A 21,412-nucleotide genomic window follows, 5' to 3' on the forward strand; every position below is an offset into this window, starting at 1 on the left:
CTGTGCAAAAGACAGTTTTTTAACAGACAGATGACATTTTGAATACATGGCCACCAGCTGATCACCAACACTATATACATTATTAAATTAAAATTTTCACAAGAGAAGGGAGTGAAGTGACATCACTTATTTCTTAAGGTTAACATAAGCACTCAAAGAAGAAGTAAATTTCTCTTTAACTTAAATAAGATTTAAGTGTTCAAATTAGGCTTGGTTTTTAATATCTGTGTCTGTTACTGCTTTGTAAATAGAAGGTACATAGCTTTCATTGATTCTACTATTACATTATTTGTCACAACAATCCAACAGCCAACATCTAAAAGAAGTTAGTTTTTTTTTTTTTAATGAAATCAAAATTCTAGAAATTGGCTCTTGAGAATTTTTACTGGCTCATAAAAGTTTTTTATGTCCTTGGTTATAAAATTTCAAAGAATAATAAAAAAAATATGGTAACTAAAACATATTAGAAAGTTCGACTATTAAAATTTTTTTTAAGGAAAATATGAATGGAAAATTGAAATGGAATTGTCAGGGTTGCCAATCAAATCCGGGAAAAAAAAAATTCCATGAAGATCTTATACACAATATATTAAGAGGAAACACAATACCACTACTCTTTTGGGTGCGCCACATTGTACTAACTATTTTTAATTTAATTATTGGAGAAACTTAGAGAAAAAAGGTACAGCCGAACATATTTCAAACAAATAATGATAGAGTAAATTAAATAGTTTAGTATACAGTGTTTTCACTACAGTGCGAGAATCTCGCATATTTTTTTTCTTCCTCGCATTAAAAAAATATTAAGGCGAGGAGCTCGCGCACCCTATTAATGAATTTCAAAATGCGTGAATCTAGTGAATTTTGGAAAAAATTTCGTCTTCCGCTATTTCGAATGAAATCCGCTTCGTTTTTCTTCCCTGATCTTTCATTATTTTCAATATCGGTCCTTGTTATCTAGCTTCCCTATTTACCATTATAGTTCAGAACCAGAGCCCCCTCCCCCCTTTCAAAACACATTTTTCTGCAACCACTTGTTTACCGTAGTTAAGGTTTCTTCATGTAAAACGTTTAAATTTTTTGTGCCTGAATGTAAGATGGACAAATACATTGTTAAGACAAATGTCGGTAGAAACGGTAAAAACGAAACAAATAGGGATATTCAACGGATATGGATCAAATACTAGCATGAAGTATGAACTTGGAAAAAACTTCAACGTACTTCACGATTTTATAGCAGAAAAAATTTAAAAGCCTATGCTGGCTGATGTAGAGGATAGGAAAGTGTGTGCACAATGCTACAAATTTACTTAAGTGTTTTCGAATAATTCAGCATCTGTTGCAAGGTCATTTAGCACCCAAAACCGGACTAAGACAAAATATCGTAACAGATTGAGCATTTGAGCAACCTAATGAGAATAGCTGATGAAAAAGTAGATATAGAACATTTTTCATATGATGATGCAGCAAAAATATTTAATGATTTAAAAAATAGAAGATGTTAAAAATGTATTATAATTAAGGAAATATTTTCTTCCCAGGTCTATTCGTGTTTTTTTTTTTTTAATTTTTAGAAATCTCACGTAATTTTTTGAAATCTCACCCTGTTATTGAGAAAGGGTGAGATATTCTCACCCATTTTTTTTTCTGTAATGAAAACACTGGTATAGCAAAAATATCATCCTTAAATAAGCCATAGACTGCGCTTTGAGTGGTCACAATTTTTTAAAAGATGAAAAAAGAAATAAAATTCCCTATATTTTCCCAGTTTGTAAAGAAAAACTAAAAATTCCCTGATATTTTAGGTGATTTTTAAATTCCTTGTATTTTTCAGGTTTTTCCTGTGAAGTGGCAACCCTGATTGTGTGAAGGATGTGTTGATCTAATTCCATCAAAAATTACAGATATGCTGGGGGGGGGGATTCAGCGAAAAAAAGATACTACATATGTCAATTCAGGGAATATGGGATGTCGCAAAGATAAAAGGAGCCGCATTTCCGTGAAGCAATAAGAGATGAATCTTTTGAAGCACATGGGGTATCTTTTCAGAATGAAAATATTTATGTTCAGTGGTGACCATTGATTTTGCTAAAAACAAGTACATATAAGAAGTTACATACATATAAGTCTACGGTATTATATTGAGCTCCTTAAAAAAAAAAAACTTTTGAAAACTTTATTGTGTGTAAGTTTCAATTGAACAGATTTTGATTTAAGTTCAATTGACTACTAATGGTACCAAAAAAAAAAATAAATAAAACAAAATTAAATATAAATTACTAATTAAAATCAAAAATAAAAGTTGTGATCGCCTTGTTACGATCACTGGTTACCCATTGGTGAAATGCTCTTTCTTTCTGAATTGACTTAAACGCCACAACATTTCAAATCCGGGTTTAAGCTGAGTCTAACAATTCATTAGCAAAAAAGCTAAAATCTAAAAAAAAGTTTTAGCAAAATGCTAAAATGCCATTAGGCTTATAAAATTACTTTATATCAAACAAGTGCTGTAAGATATCTAACAAAGAATAGCTTAATGTACAAGAATATCAAAAAGAATACCTATAACAAAAAAAAAAACACATTTATTATTTATCAAAACATTTTGGTTTATAATTAACAATCTTCCTTTCTTTCATGTTTGCCCATTTTACAAATGCTTCTTGAAAGTTAAATGCACTTTCAGGGCCCTCAATATTAATCATTAATAATCTAGCCATTTTTGTTGATCGCTATGCTTCATCTCGTTTGATCACGTTTTTTTCGTGAACGCTAGCGTCATGGTTCTTCTTGCGAAAGATATTTAGATTTTTTCGCCTTGTTTGACCAAGTTTTTTTCATGGATGTTAGCGTCATGGTTTTTCGCGGAAGCTTTTTTTTAAATGGAATTTAGTAAAATCCTTTAGCAAAAATGCGAAAATGCTTTGTTGAATTTTAGCATTTTTGAGGGGTCTTTTCGCATTTTGCGAAAAAAGCTACCGTAGCGGAAACCCTGTTTCAAATCATGGGTAGCAAAAACTGTCTCAATTGAAGTTTGACGTCGGATTGATTTTCATATCCTGCCTATGTACGAGTTTCAAGATGTCACAAAATACTTTCCCTTCTTCGGCATTCAAATTTATATTGAAATCACCGTCAAGTCAGTCATTATATGTTAATAATAAAAAGAATATAAAAATACTTTAAATTATTACTATGTAAATATATTTAAAATGTTTGCTAATGAAAAGAAGAAGAGCAGCGATCGCCATAGCAATGCATGTGCACTGTTTACTCTTGAACGCAGTTTAAAAGTATGCGGACGCCATCAAATCCAAACCAAGATCCTTTTTGCCAAAGGGGTAATAAATAATAATAAAATAAATAAAAAATATCAACTTACAGTTTCTTTTTGGCATATTTGAATTTCCTTTATAGCTTTATTTCCCCTTCTTCTAGGCATACCAGATTTTCTACGTTTTGAACCAGAGGGAACACTTGGTGGGACCTGGAAAAAAATAATAATACCAAGGTAAAAAAAAAAAACTAAATTTTTAAAAATTCATTCTTTTAAAAATCTTTTCAAAAGTTGAATTATTGGTGATCTACAGCAGTGGTGCGCAAACTTTTTTTGACTGCGACCCTTTTAGTAGAGGGAAAATTTTTGGCGACCCCTAGAGATAAATGTTCACAAATAAGATGTATATTTCGCGCATTTCTTTCGTTTCATCGAATAAAAACATCATCATATTTGACTCATATTAATTTTATTTATAATTTTAAGAAAATACTTTTTGTATAACACAAAAATCAGTAAATTGCCCTTTTATGAGATGTATGTGGCTGCAAGTTTCTAATTATCTCATCGATGTTTGGATGTATGTTGCTAATTGCAATTCGCATATCATCTTCAGGGTTTAAACAAAAGCGGTATTTAGTTTTTATTGAAACTAGTTTGCTAAATCCAGTTTCACATAAATTCGTTGATGCAAATTGTATTAACACTCTGATGGCATTCTTGCATAAAATGGGATATTGTTTTTCCACCGATAGCCAAAATTTTTGTCAAGGCTGAGTCTTAAATTGATTTCGACTCAGTAGTTCTCACTAATTTGAAGAGTTGAACTGCATATGTCAAAGGAAAATGGATCACGAATCCAACAAAGATTTTCAGGAAAATCCTCGAATATGTTTTCTTTAACTTTTCAATGTGATTGGAAATGATGTTTTTAAATGTAAATATATCTATATTATTTTCCTTGACAAAATCGTTAAAGCAAGGGAACATGTTGGTGTTGTTTTTATTCAGTTCAGTTTGCCAGAGACTAAACTTATTCCTAAAAGCTTGAATTTTACTGGCTGTAGTTATGATAGTTGAATTCTCACTCTGCAAGCTCAAATTTAAGTCGTTAAGTTTTTCGAAAATATCAACTAAATAGCTCAGCTTCCCTAGCCAAACTTCATTGATATAATAACTTGCCAATCTATGTTTCTTTTCGATTAAATACGTGTACTTCATTTCTTAAATCAAATATCCGTCTTAGTATTTTCCCACGTGAAAGCCATCTGACTTCGGTGTGTAACAGTAAATCTCTCATACGTTGAGCCAATCTCATTGCAAAGTATTGAAAAGAGACGGCTGTTACATTTAATGTAGTTAATTGAACTAACAGCGTCTTGCAATACGTTGTGCAACTCTTCATCCATATCTTTTGCAACAAGAGCTTGCCGATGAATCATACAGTGATTAAATACCATATGAGGCGCCACCTTCTGAATTAAGCCTCTGAGCCCTTTATTCGAACCTGTTAATGCTGCAGCACCATCAGAAAGAGTGGACAGCATGAAATTGCAATTAAACAGGGAGTGACGGCACTTCACTCTTTATATGTACACTGTATGGTATGCAGCATGCAGGGATAATGCATTTCATAAAAATTTGGCGACCCCCAAAAAACTTCTGGCGACCCAAACAGGGGTCGCGACCCCTAGTTTGCGCACAACTGATCTACAGCATTACACAGGGATGAAAGTACCAGTTAGCAAAAAAAGCTGAATTCTACATAAACGCAATCAAACATTATGAAATTAATAAATGTATGGAGTTTAAAAAGCTTTGAAAAAAGCTGAATTCAGAGTAAAAGCTGAAAACTTTCATGCCTGATTACATGAAAACAACTTTATAAGAACCCTGTGGCGGAATTTTCTCGAGCCATCTGCAACAAAACACTCTAGCACTATGATCCTTCTGCAAGACACTTTTAATAATAACAAACATGTTACTACATGTTACAAAAAATAACAAAAGCTCTGTGTTTACAAAAAAGAAATATATATTTTTTTAAATAAAACATGTAATAATTTTTTATTCAAATATTATGGTTGATATCCTCGCATTTTGCGGGGGGGGGGGGGGGACACAAATTATTTTCTTTTTCACATTTTGTAAATAATTATCATAAAAAAATATATAATAAAAAAAATCATGAAATCCATAGTAGTAGGTGCCGAAATAAAAGATCGGCGACGAAATTATGCAAATCGGGCTCCTCAAATGCATGTCTTGTTTCTAGATTCCGTTGCTGTAATAAATTATGCACAAAAAATATGGAAAAATCAATAAATGCCAAAAATTCAATAGATTTATTGCCTGAAAAAGTAAATACTCAAATGCATGAATTTTTTCCCCTTATCGTCTGAAATATATCGCAGTGTTTTCACTACAGCGCAAGAAAGCGAGAATCTCGCATATTTTTTTCTTTCCTCGCATTAAAAAATTATTAATTCGAGAAGTTTGCGCACCCTATTAATGAATTTCAAAATGTCTGAATCTCGCGAATTTTGGAAAAAATTTCGTTCTCCGCCATTACGAATGAAATCCGCTTCGTTTTTCTTCCTTGATCTTTCATTATTTTCAATATCGGTCCTTGTTACCTAGCTTCCCTATTTACCAGTATTGTTCAGAACCAGAACACCCCTCGAACCCCTTTTTCTGCAACCACGTGTTCACCGTAGGTAAAGGTTACCTTTACAAATTAACTAAGTTTGATATAAATATTATCTAAACATAATTTATTTACAATATGGCGGGCCAAAGACATTTTACTGGAGAGTGTTTTTTAATCTATTTAAAAAGAATTATCATAGATTCAGAGATTAGCCGATCTAAACTAAAATGTGTTATGGAATGGATGATAGATACAGTGTGGTACTAAAACCAGCAAAAATTTGTCATTCTTAAGAGAAAAATGAGGAATAGGGCAAACCGTGGAAAAGAAAACAAAAATCCATGAAAATACAAATTTTATTCAAAAGTCTGAACTTGTTAGAACACTCAACATCTCATTATAACCACAAAATGAAAACACAGAAAACATGGTGTCTAACATTTCTATACATTGATCTCACAGTCAGCTACTCTATGATTACAAAATAGATCATGCATGATTACTATGTTGTTGATGTGAATAAATAATTTATAAAAATCACATGAAAGAGATTAAATTAATTTGCGAAACTACAAAATTCCTCTCTACAAGATTTGCCACAATTACGAAAAATAATGAATAACACTAAGGCATAAAAACTTGATGATGTAAAATAGTTAATTGAGTTTCCATAAAATGCCTAAAATCTGAAAAGGTTTGAAACTTGAAATTCTGAAGGTAATGCTATTTGCTTCCAAAAGTAAACCATGAATAACATAACTAGAAAGGTGTAGGCTTGAAAGTCAAAATCTTTCTTAAATTGATTATTTTCAAATCCACATTCACAGAAAATGAGATGTTTAATGACAAACAAAAATCAGGACAATTACAGAAGGATTATATGAACAATTAAAAACAAATACTTTTGTCAGCATGAAGAAAATAGATATTTAAAAAGCCAATGTATAGCAAAGAAGAAAAAAAATAGATAATCTAAAAGCGACTGACATTTTACCCCGTGGCAGAATTTTTTGGGGGCTTTCTGCGATAAACCTCTCTAGTACTAATAATATCTTTCTGCATGATACTTTTAATAATAACAAATATACATGTTACTAGTTTGTAGTAACCGAAGCATCAATTTTAAAAAAAAAAAAAAAAAAAATCTCATCGCGTCAACTTAACTTTTTGGATAAATAGAAGCAATGAAGAAAAACTAAAAGACAATGGAAATAAAAATACGGCTACTGAAGCTGGCGACTTCAGGAAGTACCAGCTCCAGAAGCCATAAAAACAAAACCCTTCCTAAACGACTTTAATTCTTTTTTTTTTTTATTGTAATATTATGGGTGATATTTTCGTATTTTGCAGGGGAAAAACCAAGGTTAGCAAGTTTCTGTCGAGGTGGTTAAAACCACTGGAAGAAACCAGTTAAAACTGGCATGACAGAAATTCAGAAAATGACATAAAAGTAAGTACTGAGATTGACATCCAATGGATAATTCATAGAAAAAAACAATTAAATGTTAAACAAAGTACAATTTATTTACAAAATTATCACCATTCAAAATCAAATATTACATTGTCTGCACTCTGCATTAATCTATAACAAAAGACAAGTTTTTATGCAGTTTCTAAACCAAAACAATTTCTCAATTTGCTATGAACGAACGATAAATTTGAGAAAATTCTCTTAAGTCCATGCTAGCAGGCATTGCCATCAAGGAACAAGCAAGATTTGTGAAACTTTCTTCTATTGCATATTTTTTAAAACTGGACAGCCATGTAGCAGCTGGGGAAGTTGTCAAAACTTGACTGGAAAAATAAGTTTCAGGAAATGGGGCCGATTTGTTATAAAGATTTGATATACTGCGCTCTTTATATTTAATATAAACAAAATAGTTACAGTTATATGGAGCTACATTTTTCAGTTTACTTAAACAAAATGTCATTAAGCACTTACTAGAACAAATATAGACATTTTTTTAGTTTCTGCCAGTTTTTACAGGTTATTACCAGTTTCTGCCACTGGCATGGCAAAAATCAGTTTCTGCCGGCAAAAAGCCAACCCTGGGAAAAACACACTTATTATTTCTTTTCTGCGCATTTTGCAAATCATCATTACATTAAAAAAAAATCGTGAAATCAGTAGCAGTAACCAACGAGAAAAAAAAAAGAGCGACGGCGAATCAGACGCTAAAAAAAAGATTTACTAAATGCGTGTTTTCATTTCGAGATTCAGTTATAGTAAATATCTTATCAAAAATATCAGATTTTAAAAGCTATGTGGAAATTAATAGTATAATAACCACCTAAAAAAAAAGAACAAAAATTTCTGCGGAAAAGAAATCCAAATTTTTTATTTCATTATTCTCAAACAAGAACTGAAAAATCACAAGCGTTTTTTTTTTTTTTTCATTCTGATTAGCGAGAAACACCAAGTCTGATTCTGCACTCGATCTTTTTTTTGGTAATAACTGTTATGGATTTAACCTTTTTTTTTTTAATATGATGATTCACAAAATGCAAAAAACGAAATAGCGTCTTTCTCTCCTAAAAATAAGAGAATATATCCCATAATATTAGTATGTAAAAAGTAGTACCTACTTATTCAATTAAAAAAATTATTTTATTTGATCTCAAAAGTTATTGTTTTTGGAATCTAACGCTTCCATAACTTTAAACTAGTAACATGTATATTTGTTAGTTTTAAAAGTACCTTGCAGCAGGGTGTAAATGATTTTAATCAAATGATTAAAATCATGATTTAAATCAAATGATTTTTTTTAAAAAAATCACTGATTTTAATCAAATTAGATATTTATAGAGATCAATTATCTAATTAGACAGATAATTGTAGTGTATCAAATGTTGTCAACATCTGGAAAAATTTAAAGGAAACTCTGAAAGATTCTAATAATAATTGCTGCAAAATTTTTTTTACTAAACGATATGAACAAGCGTTAACACCAGCTCATTTCCTAGCTTACCTCTTGGATCCTAATTCTGAAGTACAATGTTTAACACTAAATGAAAAAGATCAAGCTGTAAACTTTGTTAAAGATAAGTATGGAGAAACCTCCTTATTAAGTATTTTGCTAAAATTCATTGTACGCTCTCCTCCGTTTAATGGAACTTTGTTTGATAAAGAATCTCTAGAATCTTTAAACATTTTGGAATGGTGGAAATCAATTGCGCTTCTAAAGAACTGTGTAGGTCAAAAAGAGTTTGATGCAATACAGTTGTTATGTACTGCAAAAGGAACAACTGCAGGGATAGAGAGGATGTTTTCCACTTTTGGACTTGTACATACTAAACTACGGAATCAATTGGGTGTAGAAAAGGCAGCTAAATTAGTCCTTATGTTTAAATCTTTAAATAAAACTAATTAAATGATTGTTTAAATAATTTGATATTGTAGATGTAGAATTAATAATTATCACATATTGTTTGATAAACAATTTCTTTCTTGATTTGTAGTTTGAAATCACTTTGTTATTGTTTATTTCTTATTTCACCTTTTGCTTTTAAATTATTAAGAAATATTTTGTTGATAATGGTTAGTAATGTTTATTTCCAATGTATACCATAAGTAACAATAGTAATACAATACAACTTTAAATCTATGGTACACAAAATTGATTATATTCCATAGAATTGAAATTATAAAAAAATCATGATTAAAATCAAAAAAATCCGATTAAAATCAAAAAAATCCGATTTTTTTGATTTTTTAAAAAAAATCATGATTTTAATACAGAAAGATATTAGTATTAAAGAGCAGGGGTCTAAGTTTTTCTGAGAAGTACCTATTTTGTGAAATAGACATAATTTGTGATAAATTTAAAATTACATTGAAAAATCAGCAAAAAAACATGGTAAAATTATATATTTATCGTTTCTTAAGGAATACAAAAATAAAATTTTAAGAAAAATTATTTTGTGAAACTACCGTTTTTCCTAAAGTTGAATTTGTGAAACTACTGTATTGCCTAAAATTGAATTTGTGAAGGTACCGCTAAACGGTAGTAAATTCGGCCTGGACAGACTTGATAGTATATCCAGAGCTCATTCTAGGCAGGGTAAACAGGGCGCAGCACCCTGCTGCCCTTTTAGTCAAAAGAATCCACCCTGTTGCCCCCCCCTGAAGTAAATTAGTGCCCTGATATAATAGACTCCATAACCTTTTTGCCCTTTCTTTCCTCAACTCTTCTTTGTTTTTTTCCCCAAACTCTACTATGGATTTCTTAAACTTTTGTTACTTTCAACTCTTTTTATTTAGTTTGTCATTGCTGTCAATATATAGGAATACATTTATATGGGAAAGGAAAAATAGCCATCACACCCCTTGTTGCACTTGTCATTGAAAGTTTGCAGTTACTTCCACTACCATTAAATCATAATTATTAATCATTTTAATTATTAAATCATAACTACAGAAATTTATTATTTTATTAATACAGTAGGGAACCGATTATCCGGAACGATCGGGACCATCGCTATTCCGGATAACTGATTTTTCCGGTTTTCTGAATCGCTGCAAAAGCCGTTTTTTTATCGTTAAACCCAACTAAAAAAAAAAATATATATATTTGGAAATTATCTTAAAAAGAAGAAAAAACGATGAAGTAATACACTAATGATTATTTCTAAACTGATGGTAAGGTAAACATCTTTCAAAAAAGAAAGAAAAATCCTAAAATCTTATGAAGAAAAAAACATCTTTTTAAAAAAATCGCGGGAAAATTTATCGAATTTCGTTCCGGTTTTTTGGTTTTCCGGTTTTCTGATTTCCGGATAACGGGTTTTGTACTGTATATGCATGCATTTTAAATAAATTACTAAGCTACTAAAATAAATTACTACCCATTAACTCAATATATATGTTAATTTATTAATAAAAATTTGTAATTAATATGATTGCTTTGCTACTTTTAGTAAAGTAAAGGAAAAAAAATTCTTTTACTAATTGACAATGTTTTTAATAGAATGTGTTTAGAAAGAAATTATTGCCTTTTTAGAATAATAATGCCCTTTTTTTAAACTTTTGCACCCTGCCCTTTTTTCTGCGTAGAATGAGCTCTGGTACATTAATTTATTGAAACATTAAAGAGCATCTTTTGAAAGTCTCTACTTACCTCTTCTCTGATTAAAGAGTTATCGTTTCTTCTCTCTGAAGATTCTGTTACACCTATTTTCGTTCTTGTTTCATTGGGTGGTTCATGTTCACTTAAGATTTTCGGGTTATATAGTTTACGAGTTACATCAACGGACCTCCCTCTGCTATGTTTTTCACCTTCTCTTGGTGTTTCATGTCTTCCTTTTTGGGGACTTTCAAATTCTTTTGGTGCACTGGGGACTTTCTTTACACGGGGACTTTCAGGCCTTTTTGATTTACTGTGTATTTTCTTAGATCTACCTCTCTTTCTTTGGGAATTTTCAGACCTTTTTGATGTACTAGGTCTTGCTTTTCTCCCACGGGGACTTTCAAACCCTTTTGATGTACTGGGTTTATCTTTCTTTCCAAGGGAGCTTCCAGGCCCTTTTAATGTACTTGGTCTTGCCTGTTTCGTACGGGGACTTCGTCTAACAGACTCTAACATTGCTGCTCTAGATTTATTTTTGTCAGTTTCAATATTTTTGGCATATTTTTTGGAACCTTTCTTGTAATAATCTCTTGCTGAGACCTGTGATTCGAAACTTGTAACAATAGAGGAGCTGTCCGATTCTTCAGCACCAGATTGTTCAGAATATTCAGAATCAGAGGACGATGACATTGGAAATCTGAAAAGTCAATCATTAATATTAGATAGTTGCAGGGTTGGAGTTTTTTGCCAGGACAGTGGCAAAAACCTGGTAAAAACCAAATTATCTGTATTACTGATTAAATACTATTACAAAATACTTGAAACAAATTTAAATCAATCATAAGAAATAATAAATTCGGCACATTACATGAGAAAATTATGTTTAAAATATTAATAATTAATACAAGGGAAATAATTTTTAAAAGATTGAAAGTTTTTGACCTCTTTTCATTTTAGAATCCTTAAATAAATGTTTTTTTACAAATTGTTTTTTTTTTTACTTCTTCATAATAACTTTTGGTATGTATTATTTTACATTATATCACTCTTACACTATATTTAAAGAGAGACAGAAGAAAGCTAAGATGGATGTTTTATTAGATAGATTTTGATAATCACCTCATTTCTCAATATTACTTCAAAATGCAAACAAAACCACACAATTTAAATTCCCTTGATCCTTTTCACTCACAAACCAGCCCCCCCCCCCGACTTTACACAAAAAAGGTGGGTGGTATTAGTTATACTCATCTTGCCCTATCCACACAACTCTTACATAAAAGTCACAAATGATCATCTGAAAGAGATGGATCAAAACATTGTTGCTCACATACGTGATTTCAATCTTTTGCAACAAGTAAAAGATCTTATAAAACAAATAGAACCAGTTTTAAATGCCTTGAACATTCTACAGACCAATTCAACAGCAATAGCAGATGCTTGCCATATATGGTGCAAATTGTTAGAAGATGACAATTTACAGCCTTATAAAATACAAGTAAAAATGAGATTTGTGCAATCAATCTTACCTTGGTACCTTCTTGCTTATTTATTACACCCAAAATATAAAGGGCAGAAAGAGAAGGCCAGAAAATTTCTTGATGGAATAAATCCATCATTTGTTTCATATGCCAGGAATTTTAAATTACAAGAAAAACCATTCCCTAAAACATTATTCTCAGAGCAAGTTATAGCCACAATTGATGCTAGTACATGGTGGAGGAGTGTGCAAAATTCTTGTGAAATTTCCAGAGAATTTTGTGAATTAATATCTCATTCACACTCAAGTCCTTCTAGTAGTGCTGCCATTGAAAGAGTGTTTTCAAATTTTTCATTTGTACATTTTAAAATTCGGAATAGGTTGATTGTAAATAAAGTTTCAAAACTAGTCTTCTGTTATGCTATGTTGAGGTTGAGACAGCACAAATTGTATTGTGATGATGAATAAAGTATTGAATTTGAGCAAATTTAAAAAATTGCATAGATACTTGTATATTTTAATTAACTATTGATAGATATTTTATGCTTTAAATCAGGGTTGGCAAGGTTTAGGACAGAATGGATTAATCCACGGTTTAAACTGTCCTGTCCAAAACCCATATACTCAAATTATGTCACAATTTTAGAACTAATAACATATTGATAATTAAATCTACTACAGAATATTTGTTTTTAAAAGTATAATGTTTTATTAATATTGTTTGACTCTTCAATTTAAACATTAAACAAAAGATTAATCAGTAATCAAGTTCAATTGGTCCTTTCATTCAATAGTACATAACTGAAGTTTGACCTTGCCATACAGGTTAAGCTTTTAGGGATTAAGTGCTTGGTTAGTCATAAACAGGTTTATTTATCTATAGTACTATTCAAGAATACTTTTATTTCCTTCATGTTCAATTTTTTTAGCATAGCGGTGATACATCACCAGTGTCAGTAACTGAAACTGATGTTATGCCCTTCAAAACTGTTAATACATTTTTCAGTTATTTTGTATTTTCAATTTAAACTAATATATTTATATTTAAAAACAATTCATTTAAAAATAGATGTCTTTTTTATCATACTGTGATGCAGAAATTATAACATTTTTTAAAAAAAATAGTGTGAAAAATAAAAGGTTAATTTTTAAGCAAATTTAGTATTTTTAAAAAAAATTTTTTTTTTTTTTAATATTGCTTTATTTATTCTTATGCAAAAACATTAAAAGCATATTTATATTTAAAGGATTATGTATTCACTTTTGTTGTTCAATGAATTGTGGAGCTTCAAAAATTATAAATGTTTTCCTATTATATTATATTATTTTCTTTTAATAAGTTAAAGTAAATTGTATAAAAAATATCAAATATTTATTGATACATGCAGGGGTGATTGTGAACCCAAGTCAAAATTCCGGAAAATTTCTTGAAAAAAAAATTATTTTAAATTGAAAAATTAGAAAAAAATTTAAGCAAGGTGTTTTTTTGTTATCTCAACATTTCTTAGTTTACTTAAAATATATTTAAAATTCTACACATACCTATACCATTTATACATACCTATGATGACCTGGAGAAGAAATTAAAATGTACAAATATGTCTTTCTTTTTTGAGTTTATAATTATAACAACTATTTACTGATAAAAAATGAATATTAATCATGAATATCAGCTTATAAAGTATATCTCTGGCTCTCCCTTACAAACAAATAAAATAAACTGTGTTTTTAAGTTCCACCTTTGAAAATTTGATTTCCCTAAACTTCTGTGATCAATGATTTTTTGAAACGTCTGGACCTTTGATCTCCGGAAACTTCCGGATCACTGTTAGTGAAAAATCCGGAAATCCGGATTTTTTCGGGAGCACAATCAGCCCTGTATCAATGTACATGTGATTATGCCCCCTCTGTACAGTAATTATTATGAGTACAATGGTTACACCTATAGAATTTTTACCTTTTATCAAAGTTCAAGGTTTCGGACACTTTAAGACAGTAAAACCCATGTGTCCTTTCCAAAACCAGTTTAGAACGTCCAAAACCCCAACCCTGCTTTAAATTATAGTTATATTAATCAGTGTTTTCATTACAGAAAAAAAATGAGAGAGAATTTCTCACCCTTTCTCAAAAACGGGGTGAGATCTCAAAAAGTTAAGTGAGATTTCTAAAAATTAAAAAAACGCGAATAGACTTGGAAAAAAAAATATTTCTTTAATTATAATACATTTTTAACATCTTCTAATTTTTAAAGAATTGAATATTTTTGCTGCATCATCATATCGAAAACGTTCTATATCTACTTTTTCATCAGCTTTTCTCATTAGGTTGCTCAAATGTTTATCAGTCATTTGTATATGATATTTTGTCTTAATTCAGTTTTGAGTGCTAAATGACCTTGCAACAAATGCTGAACAATTCGGAATCACTTAGTAAATTTGTAGCATTGAAAAAAATTTTAATGTCTTACATGAAGAAATCTTACCTTCCGTGAACACGTGCTTGCAGAAAAATGTGTTCTGAAAGGTGTTCTGTCATTCGGGGGGGGCATTGTGTTCTGCTTTTCGCACTGGTTCTGAACAATACTAGTAAATAGGGGAGCTAGATAACAGGGATCCATGTTGGAAATAATGAAAGATCAAGGAAGAAAAGTGAAACGGATTTTTATTCAAAATGACTCATTTTGAAATTGATTAATAGAGTGCGAGATTTTCTCACGTTAATAATTTTTTAATGCGAGAAAAGAAAAAAATAAGCGAGATTCTCGTGTTCTTGCTTTGTAGTGAAAACACTGATTAATTTAAAATAAGTTCATTTCACTGGAAAAAAAAGAGAATGATCACTAATTTTCCAATCAATAATGTTTTAAACTACTAAAATGATATATTAATACATTACTAGGAGGCTCCGCCCCCTGCTCGCTAACGCTCGCCAACCCCCGAGAATTGCTACGCAATCCTATGTGGTTCACGCCGTGAACCATGGCTCGCTCGCCAATGAACACAATGGAATGTTCTAGCACAAAGACATAATATATTATCATCAAAGACATAGTATTTTATCATTAAAAACATAGTATTGTACTTATGTAGAAGAATTCTACCAATGTTCTTATTGGCTTTTAAAAAAGTATATTAGCTATTTAGATTGTACATGGTGAAAAAATAAAAACATTAGCTAAATAAGAAACATATTAGCAAAATAAATTATCAAATATTCCTTCACTAATATTCTGCATTTTAAAACGTGAAAATTCAATGCATAAATAAACGCGAAATATAAAAAAATTCAATGCATTCAATACAAACACTTAAACGTTTAGGTAGCTCCCAGTAGAAAAATATCAATTCAACAGCGGCCTTTTAAAGCATTCTCACTTCAATTAATTAATTAATTCCTAATTGAATTTAAATTAAATATTGTCATGTTTTTAGTGCATGAATCTGAATTGAACAACCTGATAATGCTCACTCTGGTTATTGTTATCTGGTTGCTCACTACGTGCTCTTGCGCGCCGAATCCAATCAATTAAAAATGAAAACTGTTGCCAGCGCGAGAAAAGAAATATCATCGGTTTTATTGATACAAACATACGTACGTCTTAGCGTTTTATATAATATAGATGATTTAATTATGGAATAATAAGTTTGTTAATATTTTAAATTATATATATTTATAGTATATATTTCAATTTTAGGAATAATTTTGTATCAAAAATGTGTTTTTGTCCTCTCATCTTGGAAAATAGCTTTTTGCTACTTTGCTTGGCAAAAACCTGTTTAAGCCAGGACAGTTTTTACCATGGTTTTTTCCACCTGCGGCAAAATCTTGCCAACACTGGATAGTTGGCAAATAGAATTAAAACTTGTAATTAACTATAAAAATAAATCGAGAAAGTAGTTTTAACGAGTAAAGTGAGGTAGCAAAATAATTTCCTTTGTTTTAAATTTGAACAAAATAAACAAATTCATGTATAATTTTTATTTTTTTAATGGAAGTTTTTTTCAACTCATATTGTAGAAGCATTCGATACAACTTAAAAACATTCAACCTGAAGCACTAAAAAAGAAAATTTATTCTTAAATACCTCACTAGCAGAATTTTGCACATTAAATCAAACGGTTCTTTTTTCTTTAACCTGCAGAAAAAATTGTAAAATAAAGGTATGCCTTAGGGACCAGGGGTTCAATATGCGCCAAATCGCAGGAATAATGTTTGGAGTAAATGCACTAAAATTTTTTGCCTATTTAAAAATATAAAACTTATCATTCTTGAATGTAAAAAAAAAAAAAAAAATGGATGGAAAATATATCAGCGTAGAAAACAATCCTACAAAAATGAAAAACAAGGATAGACGTCAGTTGGTTGCAAATTAAATTAATACTGTACATAGCACAGGTATTCTTGTTCTTGAGAGATGAATAAAAGTCCTCAAGACCCCAAAAATTTATTAGCAAAACTTTCCAGAAAATACAGCAATTTGTGGTACACCCAGTACAAATAACAATCTAGTACACAACAAATCACAGGTTTTGGAACCTCAGACGATTCAACGAACTCTAATGTAGTCACAGATTATATCTTCTTCCCTGTGGCGGAATTTTTTTGAGCTATCAGCAACAAAACTGTCTAGCACATATATCTTTCTGCAATACACTTTTAATAATAACAAACATACATGTTACTTATTCAAAATAACAAATGACTAACGCTGTGTTTACAAAAAAAGCACATATATATTTTTTTATTTGAACATCTAATAATTTTTTATTCTAATATTGTTGTGGATGATATTCTCGCGTTTTGTTCGGGGTCGGGAGAAGGCACAAACTATTTCTTTCTTTGCGTTTGGTAAATAATCATCACAAGGATAAAAATAATTAAAAATCATGAAATCTGCAAGTAGTAATTGTCGGAAAAAGATAGACGACGAAATAGTTAATATTGTAAGAAAAATATCAAATTTAAGAGCTATGGAGAAATTAAGAGCAAGAACTATGAAAAATTCGTTAGAATTAATGCCGTAAGAATTAAATAATCGATTGCATCATTCAAATTTTCCTTATTGCGTAAAATATACTGAAATATTTAAAACCACACGAGAAAATCAATAATACAAATGCCGAAAATACAATCCAAACATTGAGCATGCCAAAAAGTGATTACCCAAATGCATGATCCAAGTAGTAGGGACATATTTTTAATATGATAAAACGGTATGAGAACTTGGAATTTAGGTAATGGTATATTCTTCGATTTATTGTTGCAGACTTCATCATAAATTCAAGTGACATTTCGATCGTTTCTTTAGCTTTTGTAACTAGCAATTCCCATGTGGTTTTTAAAATCAAACTACATTTATTACGACTCATGACTTATAATACCATAATTTAATTTATCACTTTTGACTTGCTTTATTTCTGCAGATTTAATAGTAAATTTAAATGATTTTTTTAAAGGCAGTTATCGCTGTGCTTTTTACACATGTTTTTGGAAATCCTGTTCTTTTACTAACATATCACTACGACACGAGAGTTTCAAGTGACACATTTAAATTATCCCTTTCGGACGTGATTTGTTATTGCCGGCTTTGTCTGTAGTCCAATTTTTTTAAGCAGTTTTACAATGCATTATCCCGGTGGTTTTTAAATCCGGATTTTAATCTCAGTATGTGCATTTTAAATTTTGCATTAAAATAATTACTTAAAGTGTCTCATTTATATAGATTTCATACTAATTGAAGGCAATTTTTTTGTTGCAATTATTGCAATGCCTTTTTCAACATGAATCCCCATTCCTTTATCTACGTTGCTATTACGACATGTGATTTATCAATCACACACTTAAATAATTGTTTTTTAATACAATTAATTTGTGCACATTTCATCAAAAATATGTTTCTATTTCTTGAATTATTAAAAACCTTTAATTCAAGAAATACAAATATCTGAATAATACTAAATATTGACTGTAATGGATTTGTTTCAATTTTCTATTATTTATTTCAATAAATTTAGATCAAATTTTTATAACTCTACAAAATGTATATTTTTTTGCACTCTCATTCCGTAATCTCAAGTTTTTTTTGTTTGTTAGAATTTATATCCCCTAATATATACATATGAATATATACATACATTCAAGTTCGTCCCCTTCTGAGATTTTTTTAAAAAAGTTACAACCCTTAAGCTGCCAAAACTCTGCAAATTATTAAGCCACAGATCACGATTGAACTTCTCAGAAGTTGGAGAATTTTGGAATGGGCTACTAAAGCTCCGAGTTGCAGAACAGACACCCATCTAGAATTTGCTTCAGGCATCTACACGCCACAGAAAAACAATGCCAATTTTACTTTTACCAAAATTACAAAAAAAAAAGAATTAAACCACAATCTATTCTATTTACCTCAATCACTAAATAAAAACATTAGTAGAATATACGAAAATCACAATATGACAAACAGGACAAAACGAAATTAAGACGCTAGTGACAAGTTACAAAACAAGGAAAGATGATAATTGATTTAAGAACAGAGAATTAAAATCAAACCTGGCACTCTTCACAGATACTTTCATTTGATATTTTTAGGCATTAATAGAATTTTTAATATTAGATTATTATAATACGGTCGGATAATTGCTCAAATACATGAAAAAGTGGCGGGAATAGTAGTGAAAGTAGTAGTAACTGACGAGTCGTTTTAGAACTGAAAGCTTATAAATAAGTTTGAAGCTTTCATGGAATAAAAGGCACAATGGAATACCTGCAAGTGACGTATTGTGGGTACTTCGAACCTGATTGTTTGTTGACAGGTGGGGTTTTTTTTACGTTAGCAACTGTTCATTCCATTCTATTTAGAGTAAGCCAAGTTCAATAAGTTTAAAAAGTTCTCAAGATATGGTGATATAGGCAAAAAGTAAGATAAACATTAAGGGGTCCAAACTATCGATCTCCTGACAAAACTATAGGGACCCTATTTGACACATCGTAGAGATTTCAGGGGTCAGAAGTCAGAATCCATCATAAAAAATGCATGTTTATTCAGCGAATTAACGTTTTTGTGTCTGTTTTCGTAACTTAAAAATCGTCTGCGTCCCGCAGTGGACTAATCGTTAAGACACAGTTCTCAGCAGATCACCGAAGTCAAAAATCACGGGCTGCGGTCAGTGTGCGGGTGGGTGACCACTTGGATCTGCCTGCGTAGGGACCGAGGGTGTGCGGTATTGGTCCTCGTCAAACTGTTCTGCCTTGAAGTGAACTGTTCGACTTCGCGTGCAGGTCGTTGGGCTACCGAAGTGGGAGTGCTATCCCCTCCTCAGAGGCTCAAAATTGTGATGGCGTGTCATCGGATCATCCTTAGGGATGTTTCCCAAACCGTCGCCAATAGCCCATTGTGCAGCTCTAGTGCGACGTAAATGATCTACTACTACTACTAAAAATCGTCTGCACTAATTATTTAACATATTTGAAGTCTTCCTCTTAAACCATTAAGATGGATTCCTAAATATCCGATTGTTAGATCAAAAGTTATTGAGGGTAGTCCTTTTTTTGCGCACTGTACAAATTTTAATTTTCATTTTATCATATGTTACAAACCAAACTTTTTTAAAAATATTTGTGCTCTTATAATACAATGTTTAGAACGCATTTTTAAATTTCCCATAATTTGCTGTAGTCATAAATTTAAAAAAAAAATCATCAAATTTGATTTCGTTTTCATTATTTTAGACTATATGACTATAGTTTTCTTAAATGTAGGATTTGCTTCAGCTAAATCAGTTGCTATTTCTACTATTTGATGGAAAGTATTTTTTCTTACATAATTTAAGCATATTATTTGAATAAAACAGTTAAAATGATAGTATTTTACTAAAATATTTTGATCGGATTGAGCAGATTCATTTATCATCTAAGTTCACAAGTTCATTGATTCATGCAAGTCGCAGCGCGTTCTGCGTCGCACTCGACATCTGCAAAATTTACATTTTTGCGAAAATCAATTCCATATTTTGGTATAATAAGCTTAATAGAAAAAGACTATTTAAAAATGCAATTTTTTTCAAATTTTTGAAATTTTAATGAGTAATTCTCCCTTGAAATATAAAGTATCAAACGCACTTTCAAATTACTCTTTAACAGTTTAAATTATAAAAAGGAGGCGTGAATTCATTATAATATTGAGTAATAATAATTAAGATCCACTGCTTCAGAATTTATTGGTGATCATTAAAATAAAGTAAAATTTATTGCCCTTTGCTGAAATGAGGGGAATCAGAGAAAGTATTGAATTTAAGGGATAACGGCACAAAAAGTTCTTAAACATTTTGAAGAGTATTTTTGATTTTTATACCCTTTGTTATCTGCTTGGAAAATATGTTCTCTTGGATTCGTTAATAACATTACACGAGTCTGTCAAAATTGGTAATAATTTTTTATTTATTTATTTAATCAACCGGTTAATTTATAGCTTAAATCAGAAAGAATTTTAATGTATTTCAGATAGTTATTTAATATTTATTTCAACATAACTTTGCTATGGTTGAAAGTAGCGTTGGAAAACACGGATAATGAAATAAAGTGAAAAAAAAGTTATCAAAGTGGTATTAAAGCTGTCGGGTATTTCGCCTTCTTATGAACTGCTGGTAGCAACCTAAAAGGGGGAAGATGAAATGACTGGTGCTAAATTCGAATATATGTATAGTGTTGAAGAAAATGGTGAGAGCGTGTCGGAACCAATCTCTAGAAACTTAAAATAAGATGTACTTGCTGTGATTGAAAGTGGCATTGGAAACCACGAAAAAGGAAAAAAAAAGTGAAAAAAGTAGTTAAGAAAGTGGTACTAAAGTTTTCGGGAATATCAACTTCTTATGAACTGAAGAACTGTTGGTAACAAGCTTATGGTGGGAAAGGGAAGATTAAACAATGGTACTAAATTCGAAAAT

The 21,412-nt window shown here is 30.6% G+C and overlaps 1 protein-coding gene across 2 annotated transcripts in view; it reads right to left on the minus strand.

Moving 5' to 3' along the window:
• The window catches only part of LOC107439669 (uncharacterized), a 35,587-nt gene extending 16,411 nt beyond the window's left edge, over positions 1–19,176 (minus strand). For both annotated transcript variants that reach the window (XM_016052338.4, XM_016052337.4), the window contains exons 1-3: positions 19,020–19,176; positions 11,045–11,690; positions 3,383–3,487 (exon numbers count right to left, since the gene is read on the minus strand). In XM_016052338.4, the coding sequence (XP_015907824.3) occupies positions 3,383–3,487; positions 11,045–11,690; positions 19,020–19,045 (777 nt within the window). In that variant the 5' untranslated portion in view covers positions 19,046–19,176. The remainder of the gene's footprint in view (positions 1–3,382; positions 3,488–11,044; positions 11,691–19,019) is intronic.
• Between the last annotated feature and the right edge of the window lie 2,236 nt (positions 19,177–21,412).

This window comes from Parasteatoda tepidariorum, chromosome 1, assembly GCF_982258835.1.
Source record: "Parasteatoda tepidariorum strain Cologne lab strain chromosome 1, Ptep-v5.0, whole genome shotgun sequence".
In the NCBI taxonomy this organism is placed as follows: Eukaryota; Metazoa; Arthropoda; class Arachnida; order Araneae; family Theridiidae; genus Parasteatoda; species Parasteatoda tepidariorum.